The sequence below is a fragment of the Malurus melanocephalus genome, unplaced genomic scaffold (genome assembly GCF_030028575.1).
Source record: "Malurus melanocephalus ecotype Western Australia unplaced genomic scaffold, MMel_1.1 scaffold_14, whole genome shotgun sequence".
Lineage (NCBI taxonomy): Eukaryota > Metazoa > Chordata > Aves > Passeriformes > Maluridae > Malurus > Malurus melanocephalus.
Window position 1 is genome coordinate 1,757,123 of NW_026623246.1, and position 21,471 is coordinate 1,778,593.

At 38.5% G+C, this 21,471-nt stretch overlaps 1 protein-coding gene across 4 annotated transcripts in view; it reads left to right on the top strand.

Annotated features, from left to right (window-relative positions):
- Window positions 1–21,471, top strand: part of CACNB2 (calcium voltage-gated channel auxiliary subunit beta 2) — a 244,026-nt gene that overhangs the window by 148,539 nt on the left and 74,016 nt on the right. For 2 of the 4 annotated variants that reach the window (XM_057383583.1, XM_057383589.1), the window contains exons 1-2: window positions 11,406–11,696; window positions 12,572–12,691. In XM_057383583.1, the coding sequence (XP_057239566.1) occupies window positions 11,628–11,696; window positions 12,572–12,691 (189 nt within the window). In that variant the 5' untranslated portion in view covers window positions 11,406–11,627. Of the gene's footprint in view, window positions 1–11,405; window positions 11,697–12,571; window positions 12,692–21,471 lie in introns of those variants that run through there. The other 2 variants (XM_057383566.1, XM_057383574.1) reach the window with 1 other exon arrangement.

The following is a 21,471-nucleotide window of genomic DNA, read 5'->3' on the forward strand; positions in this document are numbered from 1 at the left end:
GATTAATCCTGGTAGCATATTAATACYGCTGCTTTAAAACAATGTGAGGTATTGCTTCTCTTAAAACTTTGAACAAGCTGATTGTTTTGTAGCAAATCTATAAATGGAGGTTTGTCCAACTGTATGTTGTCTCTTTTTGGGGAAGATTTCTATTATATTTCCAGTTGCAGATTCTTTTGAAATCCCCAACTCCTGATTACTGTATGAAAAGGAGTACAGACRCTCTATCCAGGGAGATGATCCCAGCACTCATTAGAACATAGCTGCTTTATGATGATCAGTTTTAGTGCCCCATCAGAATAAAGGTGTGGATAAATCAGAGGGGATTCAGTGAAGGGCTCCCAGGATGGCTGGGGCTGGATCACTTGACTTGCAGATACCCTGAGGGACTGGTTCTTGCACAGCCTGGAGTTGAGATCCCTCAGCATTTACAAGGAAGTTATCAAAAGCAAGGAGCTAGGCTCCTCAGGGGTGTATGTGGCAGGGMAATTAAACATGTATCTTCTGCCAGTATTCAGTATTGCAACAATAGATGAATGAAATACCAGTGGTCCAAAATGCGGTGTATCCTCTAGAAGAGGAAATGGCTCAGTGAGGGATATGATGTAATGTGCCCTCCTGATGCAGGCGAAGTCTGTTGTGAATCAGAAAAAAATGTTCCTGATGTTTCTTTATGTCTGAAAAATAGAAAATGCTAGGTCTTCTAGGTCGCAATAATTTTAGAAACCTGAGTTCAGTTGTTATCATGGAAAGTGTCTGTTGTGCTATTCTAACCTTTGAATGTCCCAGAACACAAAAAATATTCCAGCATTGAATTTAAAAAGTTGACCATTCCATTTGCCACTTTCATGATTTCCTTGATTTTTCTTTTGCAATTCATTTATTTTTTATTTCCTTTCAGGTTAGCATTTAATCATTAGCATAATCTTCAGCAGCAAGCACATTTCTCTTTCCATGTTGACTAAAACATACACTGCTCTTTTAACCTGCCCATCTTTCTTTAAGCAGTATTATTTCTAGTGTTAGTATAAATCCATAGTACAAGATCTGTTTTATCTGTGATAAAATACATTTAGGTTTATTCAGTATCGCATATCATATACTTTCAGATGGTTTCCTAGAACCTCTTGACTATTTTGTGTTGTTAACAAGTGTTTTATATACTCTTCACATTCTTGGGTTGCCTTGCAGATGAAAAACAGAGACAGTAACATACAGAGGCTTCAGTCTTATTTCTTAGTAAAGAGAGGGGGATTGCGCTCTAAAAATGAGCAGAGTCAAAATCACAAACTCTGTCTCGCTCTCCTTTCAAACGACAGTTGGTGGAGCTGTGCAAGCAGTGACAGCCACACAGATTGGGATGGGAGAATCAGGCATGCAGTGCTTCTTTTAGCTTGATACCCTCACCACTCTGTGTGGATGCACTAGGTCAGGTGGCTTTTAGAGACAAATCTAAATGAGCCAGTGGATGTGGACAGTTGGCATTATGCAATCTGTACATTATCTTGTGTATTTTTGATTTAGAATAAAAATAACAGAAATTTTTCAAGATCATTTTGATMGGTGATAGACAAGAGGGACAAAAGTCCTTTTGTTTCATTGATGTAAAGTATTGCAGGCTGTTGTATTCKTGAAATAAGATGAGAATAATTGTAATATGTAAATAGTGAAAGGAACCTTATCCTCTTGGTAAAATCACAAGTAATTTGCTTTGGTTTATGCTTGASTGGTGGATAGGTAATGGTTATAAAGAAACACTCTTGGTATTTTTCAAGTGGTTTATAAGGATGAAGACCAAAGCAAAGGACTAACACCTGAAACCAAAAGGACTCATGTGACTTCTGACACTCTTGGAAGGTGGGCTTGGATTTAGCCCATTGATGAGGATGTGTGTATTTTTGCAGAGTTTATATCCCAAAGTAAATGATGCCATGCAATGCAAAACTACACACTTGGTGTTTGTTCCTGGCCGTATCAAAGAGAGGMAGACTGCAGATGCTTAAAGGGTCATTGTATCTGCGAGATACTTGGGCTGAGTCACRTATGAACCTCTGTTTTACAGGCTTGAGCTTTTAGTGAGCCTGAGGGAAATGTAATTAATTCCTTAGTTTTCAGGTGCACAGTTTAGCAAATGTGTTGGTAAGAATATGTTTCCTAATACAAGCAGGTGAGCAAATGGGATTGTTTTATGTKATGACAGTCACTGATTGCTGTTAACAAGAGATCATGACTAGAAAACCAAAATTTCAGWAGCAGATGATGAGCTGGAGAATAAACTTATCAGTAGATAACGTGTATGACAGTGGTTTCTTCCAAGTGTATGATTGTCAGACTAACTCATTAAGAGATCATAAAATAGATAGTTATTTAAACAGATGAAAACTGTATTTATGGCGTAAAAGTGAAAGGTAGAAAGCGAACATATGTATAAAAGCAGTTGTTACCTTTGAAAACTGACCAAGTTTGAATGCTGGAACTCGAAGCTGTCATTGGCACAGTTGAGAGCCTCTGGGTAAGGATTTAGGGACAAACAAATAAAGCATATAACATTGTGGGAGTCTTCTATAGGCCACTCRGCTAAGACAATGACACTGATGAATTATACTTTAAGGAATTAAGGGATAGTTCTAAAACATCCATCCTTGTCCTTATGGGGGACTTCAACTTGACAAATGTTAATTGGGATCACTACAAAGCTGTCAAAAACAGGTCCAGAAGATTCCTAAAACATCTGGATGATAACTTCATGGTACAGGTGTTAAGGGGGCTGGCTAGGAATGATGCCCTCCTTGATTTGATGCTCGCTAACAAGAGGATCTCATGAAGTGTTGGATGGTGGCCCTTTTGGGGAGACCATGAAACAATTGAGTTTAAAATCTCTGGTGACAGGAGAAAAACTGCCAGCAAAGCTTCAACCCTGGATATGAAGAGATCAGACTTCAGGCTGCTCAGGGAACTGGCAAGTTAGTTTTCCTGGGAAAATGATTTTGGAGATGTTGGGGTCCATCAGTGCTGGTTCCTCTTCTGGCACCACTTTGTAAGGGCACAGAAGCAGGCAATTTCAAAATGTCAGAGGTCCAGCAGGCAAGGCAGATGRCCGGCTTGGCTGAGCAGGATCTTCTTCTGGAACTAAGGGAGAAAAACACAGTGGAAGAAAGGTCAGGTGACAGGGGATGCATACAGAGATGATGCTCAYCACTGTAGGGAGAAAACTCATGCAGCTGAAGCTCAGTTAAGAGTTGAAGCTACCCAGTACCATGGGGACAATAAAAAGTGGTTTTGAAAAGGCAATCAGGAATAACACTGATCCCATTATTGATGAGGATGGTTGCCTCGCAAACAGGGACAGAGGAAAAGCAGGGAYGCTTAATGGTTTCTTTGCCTCAACATTACAATGGGCTTTGGGGGTCCCAGAGCCCTGAGCGTGGGTGGACCATGACAGYGAGAATGATAAATTCTCAGTCAGTCCCAAATTTGTGTGGGATTTGCTGCCTATCAGTCTGTGGGGCTTGATGAGATTCATCCAAGAGAACTCAAAGAGCTGGCTGATGTCATTGCAGGACCTGTCTCAATGATTTTTTTAATGGACCTAGTGATCCAGACATGTCTCAGTTGACTGGAAGCTGGAAAATATCTCAGTTTTCAAGAAGGGCAAGAGGGATGACCCTGATAATTACAGGCCTGTCAGTCTCACTTCAGTGACTGGTAAAATTATGGTCAATATTGTTCTGGGAGTTACTGAAAACCACTTGAAAGACAACACCGTCATTGGCCACAGMCAGCACGGCTTCATGAGAGGAAGGTCCCCTGCTTGACAGACTTATTTTCATTTTATGATAATATAATCCACCCAGTTGATCAAGGGAAGTCAGCTGATGTAATCTTTTTGGATTTCAGCAAAGCTTTCAATGCTGTGTCTCACAGTGTCCTTCTGCACAAGATGTCCAGGTCACAGCTGGATAAACATCATGGGATGGTGACCAACCATCCCATGCCCCCCCCCCCCCTCATGGGTTGGGCACAAAGGGTTACAGTGATGGGGTGACATCAGACTGGGGGCCTGTCACTAGTGGGGTTCTGGGTTTTTACAGGGCTCAGTCTTAAAACCAGTTTGCTTCAACATGATCATAAATGACTTGGACACAGGACCTGTTGATATACTCAGTAAGTTTTGTGGTGGCACTAAACTGGGATGAGCTTTTGGCTCCCTTGAAGGCAGAGAGGCCCTGCAGGGAGACACTGATAAATTAGAATAAATAAAACTTCATWTGATTTATTAATTTAAAGAAGGGTGACTTCCAGATTCTGTACCTGGGATGGGCAACCCTGGATGCATGGACAGACTGGGGAATGAGAGGCTGGAGATCAGCCTCTGGGAAGGGACCTGGGTATCCTGGTCCATGGCAAATTGAACATGAGCCAGCAGTGCCCTGGCAGCCAGGAGGGCCAACCCTGTCCTGGGGGGCATCAAGGAGAGCATCACAGCCAGGCAGAGGAGAGGATTGTCCCGCTCTGCTCTGCTCTGGGGTGGCAACGCCTTGAGTACTGGGGGCAGTTCTGGGCACACAATATAAGAAAGACATTAAACTATTAGAGAGTGTCCAAAAGAGGGCCATGAGGATGGTGAAGGGCCTGGAGGGGAAGCTGTAAGAGGAGCAGCTGAGGTCACTTGTTCAGCTTGGAGGAGACTGATGGGAGACCTCACTGCATTCTACAACTTTCTTGTGAGGAGAAGCAGAGGAGCAGGCACTGATCTTTTCTCTGTGGTGTCCAGTGACAGGACATGGGGAATAACATGAAGTTGAGCCAGGGGAAGTTTAGGTTGGATACCTAAGGAACCTAAGGAAAAGGTTCTTTCTCTAGAGGGTGGTGGGGCACTGGAACAGCTTCCCAGGGAAGTGGTTACAGCTCCAAGCCTGACAGAATTCAAGAATAATTTCAAAAATGCTCACAAACACATKATGTGACTCTTGGGGATGGTCCCTTGCAGGACCAGGAGTTGGACTTGAYGATTCTTGTGGGTCCTTTTCAACATGGGATGTTTTATGATTCTGTGAAATAGTAAAATAAGGWAGAGTTCATTGTATGTGCTTAACATCAACATTTTTAATAAGGTAAAAAGCAAACAAGGAAGCAAGACCCCCAAACAATCCATTTTTTTATCTGGAGTAGATTAAAAATATTACATTTGAAAACCAGATAGGGCTTTATGTATGGAGATAAAATTCAAGGGAAATAATCTTTTTCCTTCTGAATTCTCCACTGGTAACAGAATTTCATGTTAAATTTTCAAGGAAGCTATTTTTAAGTATGCAGAAAATCTTAATGACTTGAACCAAAATCCCAGATAAAAATATACTGACGATCTGGAACACAGAATCTAAATTGGCACTTTTAACTGAGCCGAGACAAATTGGGATGATGGTTGCCATGCTTTCCTGCAAATTCTTTCCTTTTCTAGCTTTCTATTTTCTTGTTGATATCCCAGTTGTGTTTTCCATTTTTCCTCTTTTTTATTGTCCACTTTTAATTTCTTGGCTAACCCAATCTTTGTCTTGGTGTCTGTGCTCTTATATCAACACATACCATTTTAGATGGTAATTTTTTTTTTCGAGTTGTCTTTCTGCAGTTTAAATACTTCCTTTGTGATATCTGCTGCTTATTAATAAATACATTGAAAAGTTATATTTCCATTTTTCCTGAAAAACTTTAATTTTTGAGCCTCTTCTGCCCCAGTAAACAGCATCACAGGTCAGCTTGTTGTTACTAATAAGTCTGATTTTCCTTTACCTAAGGTCTTAAAYATTAAATTGAGTTACCAGTGTTTTCAAAAGTTACCATGAGTCAACCAACCTGTGTTAATATCCATATATGTGCTGACAGTCTAAAACAAAACTGAGATGATTTAGGTTCATACCACTTGCAGTCATTTCCTTGGTGTCTTTTTCCTCCTTTGACACCTGTCTCCAAGTTATTCCACTGGCAACATCTTAGTTCTATCATCACTGAGACTTTTTTCTATAGCTCAAAGTCATTAATAGTTTAATGCTATCCTCTAGATCCAATTAATTGTCTCAAAACATCACATTCCATTTCTTTTCCTTTAGTTTGAAGGATTTTTTGGTTTTGGTTTTGTTTTTTTTTTACTTCTCAACCATCTGATTGTATTATTGACATTTTTTTTGTTTTTTTTTTACTTCTCAACCATCTGATTGTATTATTGACAAAGCTTTTTTAAACTTAATTTGGAGACCTTCTATTTCTGTCATTGCCCTCTTCCTCAAAAGCCCTTTCTCTTATTTCATAAATGTGAGAATCTCTCTGTCAGAATACACAGAGCTACCAGATTATCCTCCTTCAGAGGCTTTCGCAGAACTAATCTCTGCCATAATACATATAGGAAACTTACTTAAAGAACAACCCACTGTGGTTATGCAAGGGATGAGTCATAATGYTGGTATCGAATATTTAAAAATGCTTTATTTTCTATGGCATTGCTACCTTGATCCCTTTGTTACTCCTTTGTTGTATTTTTCTGCTCATATTCTCTTAAGCCTTTGATTTCAAGCTGGTTTAGGCAGTGTTTGTCATTCACTTTGTGACTGTGCAGTTCCTAGCACAATATGGTTTCAAGGAGTTTTCCATCTTAGATGCTTTTTGCAAAAAAAAACAAAAACAGGTAAACTAACAACACCAGAGCATCCCACAGATTTGGGAAAAGTTTAGCTCTGACTGTGAGGGCTATTTGTTTGCTAACTAGACTGAACTCTGCAGATGCCTTTTTGCATATTTTGRAATATTTTCTGAAGAATCGCCATGAAAAGACCATCATTCCTCTAAAAATGCCTACCCATTCCACTTTTACATAGTGAAACAACATAGAAGCAAACATTTGGGCTAGTATCATGAAATGTGAGCGGAAATCTGTGGGTTTGCATGGTGTGGGGGGCTCTTTTGTTTTTTGTTGTTTTGATTTTTCCTGATAAATACCTGGTACAGCTGTTTGCCTGATTCCTGAATGCCAAAATCTAATCTTCTGCAAACCTTAAGAGCTATTTTAAAAAACTCTTTTTTCATGCAGCTGTCAATTGGATTAGCACCTTGCAAACCTGCTAATGGCGAGCTGGGTGCTGTGATCAAGCTTGCCAAAGGCATTTTAAGGGTAAAGAGAAGACTGATTTCCTGTATAATCTCCTTTTTAATCACATTGCCACTCTAAAGCTCCCAGCTGTTCTAAAATTTCAGTCCTGCGATTTGAACATCCCCCATGGCTGTAGATGCCATAGCAATGCCACATTAGCTCTGAAGAACAACAATCAACTTTCAGTTTGTTTTTTAAATGCAAGTGTAGCAGAGTATTTCAGTTCCTACTGTAGGAACTGGTAGCCCTTCTCAGGTAGTAATTGACTACTTACATATAAATTTTGTGGCACTGCACTGCAGGGTCCATGCCAAGAACCAGGGAGGACGTCAGGACTAGATTTTGCCAGGTTTTGAAGCATCCATGGCACTTACACAAGGAATTAACAATTCCTGCCTTMATGAAAGCATGGCCTGTCCTTTCTCATTTACTAAAAGGTATTTCTTCAGTTTGTCATACACTTCAAATACACATTGCAAACAATTAATTGAATTAAATTTGGTCTTTCTATAAATTCTACCCTCAAATAATTAATGTCTCTATAACATTACATAGTAATCTCATTCTCTCTCTGTGTTTTCTACAGTATAATTCAAAATAATGACATTGTTTAGACATCYGGAGAAAACTTCATAGAKAAGAAGTTTTCAAGTTCACCACCTSTGGTTCCTCTGCCAAACTGAGGTCCTTCTTATTCATGGTGCATTTATGGGAATGCTTCTGACTTCTAACTGTAGCTCATGTTTTTCGGGTTGATCAGTWTAGGATGAAACAACAATGTATGATTGACATATTATGTATGATGTGCCAATGTCAGCAGTTTTACTTCATGCTAAACTTTGACATTTCACATTTTGCCTTTGTTCTGAATCAGTTTTAATATATTTTAAGTGAAATAAACATTTTATGGAAATAACTCTTATACTGTGGCTCATAGCAAACCAGGAGTTGCTCATCRCAAGGACATAATATATCATCTCAAATAATGATCTCGTGGGGCCTGTGATGCCCTTCTTATACTGCTACAGGGTAAGAAGATAAGCAGTTAACCCATCTCTTTATAAATTCCGAATATTGAAATGATTTGTTCCTCCCATTGGCACAGTGAGGCCTGAGCTTTCCATATTCAAAGTATAAATCAAATGAAGACGWAAAGGTATTTCTCCTTTTGGATTTAAAAGTCTCATCAGCATCAAGTKAATGAAAAGATGAAAAATACATTTCAGAGGAGACCCCACTATTATAAATGAAGGGTTTTATATATGTGTGCAGTCACATGTATTTCTTTATTCAGAGTAAAATCTCAATGCATATTTGCTTACTGCTTCATGCCTTCATTTAATAAATATTAATGTAAAATGTCTTTACTTGAAGGAACTTGTTTGATCTTTCTAAGAAGAGAATTATTKGAGAATTTTCAGTRATCTGGAAAACTATCTGTTCTAATKATACCTAATTMCTAAGTGGATTACCCTGTTAAAGTTAGTCATGGTACTCAGAYTGCTTTTATTTTTTAAGCGAAAAACACAATATAAAGGCCATGACTGAATTGGCAAGAGTAATAATGGCTGTATTAACCCAGTGAGAATTTGTCAGTCAAAATCTGTACCTAAGCTCCAACTGTACTGATCAAAGTTCAGCATGGGTACAGAAAACTAACAAGAAAAATAAGATGTCTAGAGGCATTACCTAATTTACTTAAATAGTTTCTACCTGCAAGTAAATGGAACTAATAAAAAAAAAAACTTTTACTTGATGGACCCAGTCTCCTAAAGATGACACACTTCTACAATACTTAAAAATAATAAATTTATGGTCCAAGGAAAAGGAGCTCAAATATGATCACATATGACCGCTACCAGTGTGAAAAGTTTGAGTTTGTGTTATGAGTTTGTGTTACGAGAATAGCTTATGGAAACTAATGTAATATGTGGCAAGATAGTTGGCAAATATTTGTCAAGCATGCTATTAAAACTTGAATTTCTTTTTCAAACAAACTGGGCTTGTAAACCGGACAGGTAAGGAAGAAAATAAAAAGAAGACTAAATAGATGGAGTAATTATTAACATAAATTATCTCAATTTTAATAGATAGTTCCCCATGAAAGATGAGGACTTGGGGGCTGCAGTAACGTATTAAATACAGATATTACTGCAGCCCTTCCATATTGCAGCACAAGGAGATGGAGACATGAAGAATTTCACAAAGGCTGAATTTCAGAAGCTCTTGAGAAAAGATTTTTACTGTTCTCCTGAGAAACCCCAAAAAACTTCAGTAACCAGCAAGGATATGTAGTTTCCTTAGTTGTCATGAATGGACAATGCACATCCACTTGTCATTATTATTTTGAGAAGTCAAGGTATTTCTATTAKAGTTACATCATAGTTTTTTATACAGGGGTTTGGTTTGTTTTTTTTTTTTAATCTTAATGTGTTTGAATGCATTCTTAGCACATATAAAAATATTTAGAAATTTACACAATTAATTAGATGTAATTGTATGCTCCTCCTTTTCCTGGATTACCCTGCTTCGATTTTTTTTCCATATTCAAGAAGCAAAGAAGCTTCCAGTTTTCCCTTTCCAAGGAAGATTGAGTGTTTAGGGACTGCAGATTATCCTGGGGTCTGGGACTCTATGGGGGAGCTCATCACAGACTCAGTTTTCATTAATGTTGTGATAACATCAGTGGTTTTGTCCACTGTCAACTGGTGTGTCAACCATAACAGCATTTAAACTCTGCACTAAACTTCTGTCTGCTTGTTRATGCGCATCTTTTCCCACTACTTCCATTGGCAGCTGTGTCACAAGTTGTGCCAAAGAGAAATTTTAAAGAATAGCAAAATTTGATAGGCTTTGGGGAGGTTACAGGGTCTCTGTGTATTTTCTTAATACATATTTTTCAAAATTCAATAAACTTTGAATGTATTTTATTTTGATTTTTGCTCCTTTTGCTCTAGCTCAGGAGACTGTTTTGAGYGATCACTGTAACTTAGCAGATGTATCTGAACTCCTGAAAGCAAAATATCCCTTGGAGAATAATTTTCTTTATGTCAATTCAAAGACAGCTTATTAAATATTATGCTATAACTATTACAAGCTTCCGGAAAGAAAAAATGAAAACATTTGTAAAGTTCAAAATTAGCTTTATTTTAAACTGTGAGTTTAGTGACAGCTRTTGTTTGCTCTAAAAATGGTGAAATGTAGGTTGCTGCGTCACTGGTGCTGGGCAATTGCATTGTTATACAGACACAAACCAGGATTTGCTCCTTYCTGGGATATCSTGACATACTGCAACATGTGCATGAYCACTGTCTATTGCTGTTTTTCTTGTATCTCTGAATTTATATCTGAGGCTGGTGYTGAAATCAGCTACAGTGATCTTTTTCACCTAGAATGTTGCATGTCCATCAGTAAATCATAAACGCCCTAGGAAAACCTGCTTTAGCATGTTACTCCTGTATCAGTTTAGTACAGGATAGAGGGTGATTCTGAAAAGCAGAGTAGTGAAATTTAAGGTTTTGTCTGGCTTTTGTCATATTAGGATCTATTTATGTGTTACGTGGTATGTCGCAGTTATTCTTTGCTTCTTTCCTCTGCTGATGTCAGAAAAAAATATAAGCAGCAACCAGGGGGTTAAATTGCCACTCAACAGGCATATTTTTGGTTCTGTAAGGGAGCTGTGAGTGGAGCTCAGTGCTTTGCAGCCGAGGGCAGCACTCCGTGGCAGAGCCAGGCATCCAAAGGAAGCGTGGCTGGCAGCAGACATACATGATGGGAACGAGACGCTGTACCAGCTCTTCCAGTTTCACAGGGACCTCGCGTTTTCCAGCTGTTTACCCTTGAGATGTAAAATGGCAATTTGGCATAGGCTAACAGCCCGGTGTGATGTGAGCATCTGCGTAAAAGGCTGCACATATGGAGCATGCCCAGTGGTATGAACAGCCTGTTACCCCACCCCCAGCCAATCTAGGAAGAGATGAAATGAACTTTGCACTTGCAAATGTCACTGAATACATTTTGCACAGGATTTTAAAAGGTTCTTTTACAAGCACTATTTTTAACAGCCAAATCCGCCCCCCAAAACAGCAAGGAAAAAGCCCTAGGTATTTTTCTGTGATCGATTTCAGTTTATGAACAACTGAAGCATCTCTCACAGTATTTACCTGAAGCTGGTTTTATTTTGTGTTTTTATCATTGAAGCTGAGATTTTTGGAGGTGGTGTGGATTTTTGGGAGTTTCTTTGATTTTTTTTTTTTTAATTTTTATTTTTTTAACTGGCATGAGAAAATTTGAGAATTTTATTGCAGTAGACTACTTGGAAACAGTGAGGCTGGAAGCTTGAAAGGCAGAGGGAAGAGAAGGAAGGCTCTCACAGCAGAGCATGGATAGGAAAGGAGCTGTGATTCTGCAGTGCTCAGTGTGCACATGTTTTATGAGATCAGTGCCGGGCGCTGCAGCTGCGGACAGTAACTGAGCTGTCTGGCTAATGAAGGCCACCTGGATCAGGCTTCTGAAAAGAGCCAAAGGAGGACGTCTGAAGAATTCTGATATCTGTGTAAGCCCTGCATTTTCCTTATCACCTTTTATTGTATGTATTGCAAAGAGGGAGAGAAAAAAGGCGGTGAGGACAGTTGTTTTCATTCTGATTGAATTACCAGAACTCTATTTTGTATGCAGGGAGATGCAGAGGGAAAGCAGAGCTGTCATTATTTATAGAGCTGTTCTGGCATTGTGGCTGCTTCTATTGTGGTGATACATGGACATGTGTTGAGTCCAGACKGATTTTATTAGTTGGAAGTTGATTTGTGGTCATTTGCATGTTTTGCTGAGGGGCAGAGATGGATATGAGCCATTTGCAGTTCTGATGGGGAAAGTGTGTCAGGTAAAGAGGCTGCCCTAAAATAAAATGCATAGCAGAGGTTAAATCTCTTAGCAGTGATATTGTGTAGTGGTAATTATTGATACTAAATTTGCATTTTGATTATAGAAAGTCTGTTTGCTTGCTATATCTGTCACTGTTTGGAGTTCTAATTTTTATGGAGCCATCCTTGAAGCTGTTGTGTGTCCTTCAGCCCTGCACTGCACCAGTGCTGTAAGTCTACAGAGAAACTGTCTYTGCTTGCTGAAAAGCACACAAATAAGAGTGCAGGGATAGGGCAGGAAATCAAACASTGGGGAAGACACCTGTACTTTTTGAAAGTTTCCAGAAGAAAACATTTACCTAGACATAATTTCTTCTAAGTGAATTTCTGTTTTGGGCAGTTAGTCTTTTTTCAGGGATACAGAAGTAAGAGAAAAGTCAAGGTGTATAATCACTTCTACATTAAAAAAAAAAAAAAAAAAAAAAAAAAAAAAAAAACCAAAAAAAAAAAAAAAAACCAACAAAACCAAAAAGGAACTTGTGGCATTATTTTTCCTTTTCTTTTGCAGGGTTCGGCGGACTCCTACACCAGCCGTCCATCTGATTCAGATGTATCTCTGGAAGAAGATAGGGAAGCAGTGCGGAGAGAGGCAGAGCGACAGGCCCAGGCACAGCTGGAAAAAGCAAAGGTAAGGTGTTGTTTCATGTTACAAACTCATAAAATGCTTGGCTTTAAAGCAGCGGTTGAAACTAKATGATTTTTAAGATCTATTCTAACCCAAACCATTCCATGATTTGTCATTTCCTCCATTACTGATAAAATGTTTTTAATGTGTTAACATATATGTTAGATCTCTTATAAACATTCCAGACATCAGTTGAAAATATATGCTCCATGAAAAATCACTTAGAATCAGTTTTCTGTAAGAGGCACTTGATTGACTTGTATATTTCAGAACATTCTTTTTTTAAATGTGTGCATTTCTTCTTTTATTAAATATAAATATCTGTTACAGTGTATAGGGTCAAAGCTATGAGTTCTTACTGAAGATGTTTGTGAAAGTTTACTCATGGATTGCTAGGGCACTTGAAGCTTTTACAGTGTTAAAAATCAGCCCTCAAACGTCCTGTTCATCTCCCTTCAATGAAGGATCAATCCCTACAAGTCATATATAAAYAGGGAGAATCTGTTACAAGGGTGTTTTTTTCCTAAAGACTTCACTGACTTTCTTTACAGTTTGTGTGTTAAGTGACCCCATGACTCATTTGCTATAGTTCTTAAGATTTCCCCTCTCTCCATACTCCTGGCAGATAGTATCAATGTAGTAAGAAAACACTACATGAATTTTAGTTTTCTGCTGTGTGTTTATGTATTTTCCATGAGACGCATTTAGGACTGTGAAAGTTTTAACAGTGAACGTGATGGGCTTGTTTCTCTTCCATCTGTGCTGTATCTTTAAATACTATTGCACCTGTAAAAATTGTGCTCATCCTATTTATTTTCATTCATTTATCCACTTCATTCCAGTTTTTCTTTTTTTGTGTGTGCTACCTGCCAGGTTTAAATGTATTATTGTTTTCCAAAATCTGGTTTTCGTTCTAATGTCTTTAAACAGATCATTGAGATCCCCCCTTAGATCTACCTGATCTGCATTTTTCCCTCACTTTCTCTCTGACTCTCCTCCTCCATTTTGCCTTGTTTTTTAATTCTCTATTCCATTTAATTCTCTGCTGCCAGCTTTACCTCTGTCCATTTTCGCCACCTGTTTTACAAGGGCGCTTCAGCAATCAGTGAGTCCAGATCACTGAGCTCTGTAGCTGATCGTGTGGTGAGGACCAGCTCTGTAAATAAATAATACGGTACTACAATGCACAAGCAGACATCTTCATCGGGCCAGAAAACCAGAATAGGGAAGCCAAAAATGGTTTTCTGAAAATATAATTGTTAACTGATCTTTAATAAGCACTTCTACAGCAGCTTTTTAATGAGCTGCTGGACTGTGCCAAGTGTAGAGATGCTGAACATCTCTTTGAAGTTGGATCTTGCTGTCCTGGGATCAGTGCAGCAGAAACTCAACAGGAGCAGCAGCCTACTTATTCCCTTCAGCCTTGCATCTCAGAGATTGCTGATTGTAATCAGAGTTTCAGTTTTATCAGGGGTGGTTTTTGCTAGTTTGAGGGGTTTTTTTTTTCTTCTGGGAAAGATGATAAAGGCTGCCCTGAAATTCAGGTGAAGTTTTGAATTTTATCAGTAAACGCACAATCTTTAAAAGAAGAGTTGAAGTAATAGTATCTTGCAGACTAATCAGGGTAGCAGTGCAGTGCTTGCTGCTGAACTGATGCATCTCTTAGCAGTGAGTAAATCTATGCGAGTGTTGCTATGGGAATTTGGCTTACTGATGCTGGCTTGAATACATGGACAGCCCTTATGTAATATTCATGACCTCTAGCACAGCTGCCATTGTAGTTTGTAGAGAAACTGCTAGCAGACCCTGACTTAAAGGCTGTATTTCTATACATAAAACCAATGTTCCCACTCCAGYTGGCATAAGATATAGTCTCCAGGTCTGACACTGTCTGAAACTGTAAGACAACTTGTGAACAGTCAAATGAGTAAAGGCACTGCCAAAATCAACCTGCTGTAACAATGGGTTCATTCCAGTAATAGAAAACACCAAATTAGTTATTTAAGTAATTTTTCTTTAAAATGGATTGAAACTGGGATTAGATCAGCATTTTTTGTTTCTCTAGTAAAATGTTAAAAGTCATTCCAGGCTGTAATGTATAGAAATCATTTTATGTAGAGGCTGTAACAGTGTACTATTTAGTGTAGTGTAATATTTAAATTCATACTATTAAATAGAATATTATATATAATTGGTGCTTTTGTTTGAAATAACCTTTTGAAAATGTGTTTATATTGAGCTTAACTCGGTAGATGTAAAATATGACAGGGTGTGTTTTTCTGCCTTTATTGATGATTCAGTCCTTCACCTCCCTGAAACACAGTCAAATTAATGAAGCAGTGGCTGCTGGTAGTGCTGCCTGGCTGCTGGCAGCCCCCAGACCTATTTCTCGCGGGCAGCACGTTTGCTGTTTGCTGCCTGCTCCCTGCGGCTGCCTCGCCTTTGCCCTGACCGACTTCCAGGCAGAGCCAAGTGACAGAGCTGCTTTAACTTTTTGCCTTTTCACAATRTGAAGTGTAGATCCTAAATAAAATCATTACAATTATATTTGTCACAGGAATTAGAAGAGGGTGACACACACGAATAATGCAGTGGTGGAGGAAAGATGATAGTGAATTAAGGGTTGATAAGAAACTATTGAATTGTGTCACACAGTTAATGAAAACAGTTTAATGATATCCATTTTCCTTTGTTATAGCTAGGGAAAACACCTTAAACTGAAGATAAAAATGTAGTGATAGAGCACACAATGCCAAATTATTAGGACAATTTTAAGATTTTTTAATTTGGATTTTTGTAGCATCTAAGTGTTTGTGTGACATAAAGCCAGAATCTATCTCTGATATCTATCCAAACAGGGRAAAAAAAAGCAAAAAAGCTTGTAAACAAATACACATTCTGGCCACTTTTATTTATTTATTTAATACAAGCATAGCTTCTCTGGAAAATGGTTAAGGATATTTTGCTGACTCACTTTGGCATGTGACTTACTGTAAGGAAGGTGGGGCTATGGGCGCATGTTCGGAGTCGTCCAGGGACAGAAAATTAAAAGGCAGCTGATGAGGCTACCTTTAGGCCAGCATCTGCTCCTGAGGGAAACAGATCTGAAATGAAGCTGTTAAGCTTGGAGCCGAGATTAAATGTTCTTGATTAGAAAAGTTTAGCAATCAAAATGCAAAAAGGCAGGGATTTTTTTAGTTGTTGTTTTAGTTTGGTTGGTTTTATATAGGAAAAAAAAAATCAAGACATTGAGGATTTCCTCAGTATTCTCCTCACAGACATAGCATGTGGCTAAATCTAGGATAAAGAGAGAGGACCTGTGTTGTGGCCAAGTAGGGCACGCTAATAGTATCCAAATGTAAGGGCTTGTAGTGGTATTTTCCTGAATTTCCTGTTTCCACAAAAACATGAATCTTAAGCCAAAAAATAATGACATTAGTTGTGTTTAGCACTAATAATTTAAAAATTGTGATTTCTACAGTCAAAAAAGCTTTTTAATTTTGAAGGATGATGGTTCAAAATAAATTGTAGCAAGTAAAGATTTTGTTTGTCCATTTCTTGCAAGTACTCAATTAAATATTGCCTGAAATATTGCACCAAGTGATAGGGTTGAGATCAAAGGAAAACTGAAATAATTTTCAAACTGAAAACTGAACAGTAATAATGAGAACTTTAAATCCAGTACTAATTGAGCTCAAATTTGTACATGAGAAAGGGGATTTCAGAAATCTTTGGCCTTCTCCAATGCTAGTAAAATCTATTCAACTATTCCATTGATTTGTTTTGCCACAAGCACTTCATATATTTTGAACCTAATTTTTGGCTGAGATATGATTAGTCAGATGCTCTGTAAACCTTTTTCTTCAAAAGTAGCTTCTTTCTTCTCTTCAGTCTCTTCAGATTTTTAGATTTTGCCTCTGTTTTCCTCCCCTGCCTTTTGCTSTTTATTCATAAACAGTTTTCAACAGAGATCTATAGAATATTTTCAGCATTTTAGAAAACGATTTTTTTTCATTTATTTCTAGTATATTAGGTACTGAAAGTGCCAGTTAATAATTCAGATTCTGTTTTTTCCTGTGACTAAGGGCAGATCTTTGTTCTCTGTTAAGGATTGTTCTCAACATCCTGTGGTCCTAAAACTTCTTAAATGACTGTCGAAATCAGATCATGGCCTTTGAGAAGTCAGTAATTGTGTTCCTAATAGAAAATCTCAATTCCCCTCAGCTCTGATTTGTTTGCGCTACACCTAATGCTCCACTGCCAGCATCCTTTTAGCAGTTYGTAAAGATTTGAAATATATGTAGTTCTAGTTTTAAATGCCATTTAAATATTTWTTATGTTGAGATGGTGAACCACGGAAATTTTGATACTAAACATCCCTTTTTACTGGGTCTGATTTAAGGCACTGATTTAAGCTGTCACATTTTCCTTTACCAATGTGTTCTGTGGTAGTGGTGATGGCTTGTGACTGTGAGTAATAATGCAATGTCTTAAGTGTAATGCATTGCCTCCATGCATGGTTTGGGGACCACAGCTTTGAAATGTGTAGCAGGCTGGGATAATGCCTACATAGCTCTGCRAGGCTGAGGGCATGAAAAAGATTGTCAGATGTAATTATCCAGTGCAGTGTGCCAAGACTAGTTATTTGAGTATTTATTCACTCTCAGACAGGTTTCACAGCCTCGGAATGACCCCATGCTGCTAGCAGGCAGCTGCAAAGCTAGTTGAGGTATGTCTACTGAAGCTGCAGTAGCATTTTTGACAGGCCAGAAGTGCCCATYTCCTTGATGCATCCTTATATTATGTCAGCTTGTTCCCCCATGGAGATTCTTTCTATTTTCTCTCAATTACCAGAACATCATGGTGCTGAACAGTACRTAAAGCTATAGCAACACAAAGTGCTTTGTGTTAGCTGCTGTGTGTAGTAATATTTTTTTCATTGATGTCTTCTCATTTGCCCTTTTGTTTTAGAATATTTTCATTGCATGTAATCATTTAGATCACTAATGTTGTGTGTCACAGTTGCTAGGATCACATGAGAGCTGACACAGTGGTCTAGCTGRAAAAAAAATGAGTTGTTGATCCCAAAGTACAGTTGCAAATCTGGTTGTTGCTTAGCTGCAGGTGAGTTCTGCATTACTGGATCTGCTCAGATCAGGTTACAGATATTCTTTTGCTTCATTTTCTTCATTGATTGCTGCTGCTTTTTCTTAGGAATGTATCATTGGGATGTAAAGCAGCTTCCTTTATACTGTCTGTGGCCTATAGTTTTTCTTGTTTGTATTTAGAACTATTTTGTCCTCAATTTAAGTGTAAATATTTGTTCTATGCTAGTACCTGTCGTTATGGTCATCATTTCCCTGAATAGTTTATTCCTTCTTACCATTGGGCTGCATTGTTTGGGGGCTGGAATTCTCTCTTCCAGTAGGGTCTCATGTAATCTGGAATCAAATGCCCCAGAGACAGTACGGCCTCTAATTAGGAGACATCTGTCATCTCCCATCCCTAGTGTGATTAGAGTGATGAAGTATGTTTACTAAGTAACATTTCCTCTTCTACTTCTTGTATTTGAGCAGGAGAAAAAAAAAGAAAAATGCAGGGATATTAGCACAGCCGACATTTAGACACCTAACTGTAGATAGATACTTTAGTATACTGACATTCTTCACATAATAGGGAAAAGATAAATTGTCTTTAATGAATGGATGCATTACTGAGGTTCTGAAGAAATAACAGCTCTTCTGTCTGCTCTCTCACCTGCAGCTTTCACACGAACGTGCTGATTCCCTTGGTGTGATGTCTTTGTTCTGACTTTTTCTGTATGGTTAAATCACCATATAAAGGGCAGAACTACYAGTGGTACCTTGTGTTAAATTAAATAGCTTCTTTATTAAAAGGCAATGTCAAAGAAGTATTTTAACTAAAGTAGATGTTGTAAGCCAGGTGCAAACATCCTCGCCTGGATGTTTTTCTGCTCCTTGTCCTGCGGGCCTCTGGCACACCCAGCCAGTGAGCTGTCAGCCTCAGCTGCAGGCTGGTACTGCACAGGTYGCAGCAGAGACTCCTGAATCCTATGTGCCTGCATCCTACCTGTGGCTGCTGAAGCAAGCTGCACATGAAGTGTGCTCAGGCCAGCCCTCCCTGTGGCTTGGGGGGTGGAGACTGATGGGTCTGGGTGTTGGGTCAGATGCTCATGAGGGGGTCAACAGAAGCTGCTGAGTGTCACGGGAATCTCACAGGAGGATGAGAAATGGCCTTGGGGGCGTTCTTTGTGTCTGGTGGGGAGCGAGTGTGGCATGGGAAAGGAGGAATTAAGGCATGTCTTGCAGGCTGCTCAGACTAGTACAAAGGTGAGCAATTTTGCTGATGTCAGATAGAGGTAGATGCTGCTGGTAGCTCTAAGTGAAGTAATTTCCACTTAAGACACATATGACCTGGGTCATTAGCTTTCTTGAGGTTTATAGGATTTGATTTACTTTTTTCAACATCGAAGACAGTAATGYAATCCAAGACTATAATCTAGAACTTTCACTTTTATCAGCAGCTGCTCCACCTATTAGATGCCATGGGTTTCTTAATGTTTCTCATTGTTAACATATGATTTTTTACTTAATAGAGAATGAGGATTCCAATGTAGAGGACAAGACAGGATTTCAGGACACRAGCTATTGTTAAAGGTAGCTACAGGGTTTGTGATGTTTGAAAATAAGATTCTGTGGTTCTTGACCTATGACCCTGAGATCAGTTAATTRGTCAGTGCATGGTGCTAATAATGGGCCATTTATGTAAGATCCTTGTGGGKCTCTTCAAACTCAGAACATTCTRTGAATCTGTAAGCAGGAGCATTAAGGCATTGTTAAAGGAAGACATGCACATGCAATTATATCTCTGTGGGCTTACACAGATATATATATGTATGCATTATATATATCCATATACACATCCCTGTGTATATATGAATATACCTCTGTATAAATGGCTGCACATCTTAGATAACTGTCACTGGTGACTTGAACTGGCCATTTATATTCTGCATCTGTACAACTTCCTGTTGTAAAATGGCTGGTTTGTRTGCAGGGAGGGCTGCTGTACCAAAGTACTAACTTGTGCTAAAACATAAAGGTTTTGTCAGAGAACAAATTTACCCTGTGATCAGAGCTGGTAGTGGACTGTCATGGGCCTTTTGGAAGCAGGAATGAGTTGGAATAAGGACAATGCAGGCAACAAGTGTCTCGCCTGGCAGAACTGCCTCAGCTCCCACTGACACACGTGATGTGGCACAGTGCCTTGGAGAAAGACTTGTTTGGACAACAAAGCCCTGTGTTTTGTTTTCCTTCATGCACTGTGGGAACTATTTCCCAACSAGTCCAGGAGCTAACCTGATTTCTAGAGCCGATACCTGGCTGATGTGTTATTATGCAGGGAAGTACTTGTCATCTGCAATGAAAACAGACCTCCAGACACAGCTCTTGGCAAAGATCTGAATCTCTTTCTCACTCACCCAGCCTTCCAAAAAACAGGAAGAAAGAAGAGAAAAGACAAAAGGTTCTGTAGTTTTTGTTTTATATATAACGAGAGGGGGAAAAAAGGAATGAAGATTCAAAAMCAGTCTCTTCTTTTCATCATAATTGCAACTTGTTTTATAACATTGCATGCAAGATGCCAAGGAGTTCTAACTATAGGTAGCATTAGTGTGCTTTGGTACAAAATTAGACTGACATTAGATGCCAATTCTGAAGTGTTCCCTTTGGAAAATTTAATATTAGTTACATAAACCAGTCACTGATTGTATAAAACTTAAGAAAAGTAAGTAGGAACCCAAAGTAATCTGTAATATTACAGAGGAAGATACTCGGTGTTCCCAGGTTAGGAACATTTACAGTGCAAAACACAGCTTGARCTGTGAAGAGTGTCTGGATTCTGCATAATTCAGGGTATGAGAGAAATTAATTAARAATGAAGATCCAGAGAGGCCTCACTGATGCTTTTCTGCATGTGTTCTGGATATATTCTGAATATGTTCTGGATATTTTCTGGATGTGTTCCTGCCATCTTTTTGTTTATATTTTGTGTAACGCCAGTGCATATCCCAGGGAAAAAAACCTCCCATAACATTCACCTGTGAATCCTACAGAAAACTCTGAATACTTCCTCTGTATAATAGCCTCCTTTGACATTTTCCTCCAGCATTCCATGACCACCTGGGTTGTATTYCAAATTTAAATATGATAAACACGCTATTTTATATGTATAAAACAATCAGTCCTGAGGTAAAATATATATAGTGAGATTCATTTTAGGCTGCCACAGAATATCAAAGATTAAATAGACATTTATTCTTTTTGAAAGTATAGATAAACATTTACCATTCTCCTTTCATTTTTTGTGATGGAAATGTCCCCAATGGGCTTTAGTCCTACAACTTTCACAACTACCTAGTTTTATSTTTACTTCCTTGATTGAACAAATTCAGCTTTAATATAAGCAAGCAAGCAAATACTTTTATTGGATCTGATATGAAATCTTAACATATAAGTTTCAAATGGTATTCTCTACCTTTAGATGAGATAGAAATCACTGAAATATTACTTCCTGAGGTTACATTTTTAATGCCTTTTTCTCCTTGCTCAATTGCTAGAGGGTAATATTTAAGTCCAATTTTATTGTTAACAAGACCTGCAAACAGTACCTGTTTTAAAAAGTGATTTAGTGTCAAGCAGTACAACAGTGCAGAAAATTCAGATTTATATTGTCGCAGAGAATTCAAGGGTTTCTCCCAATTT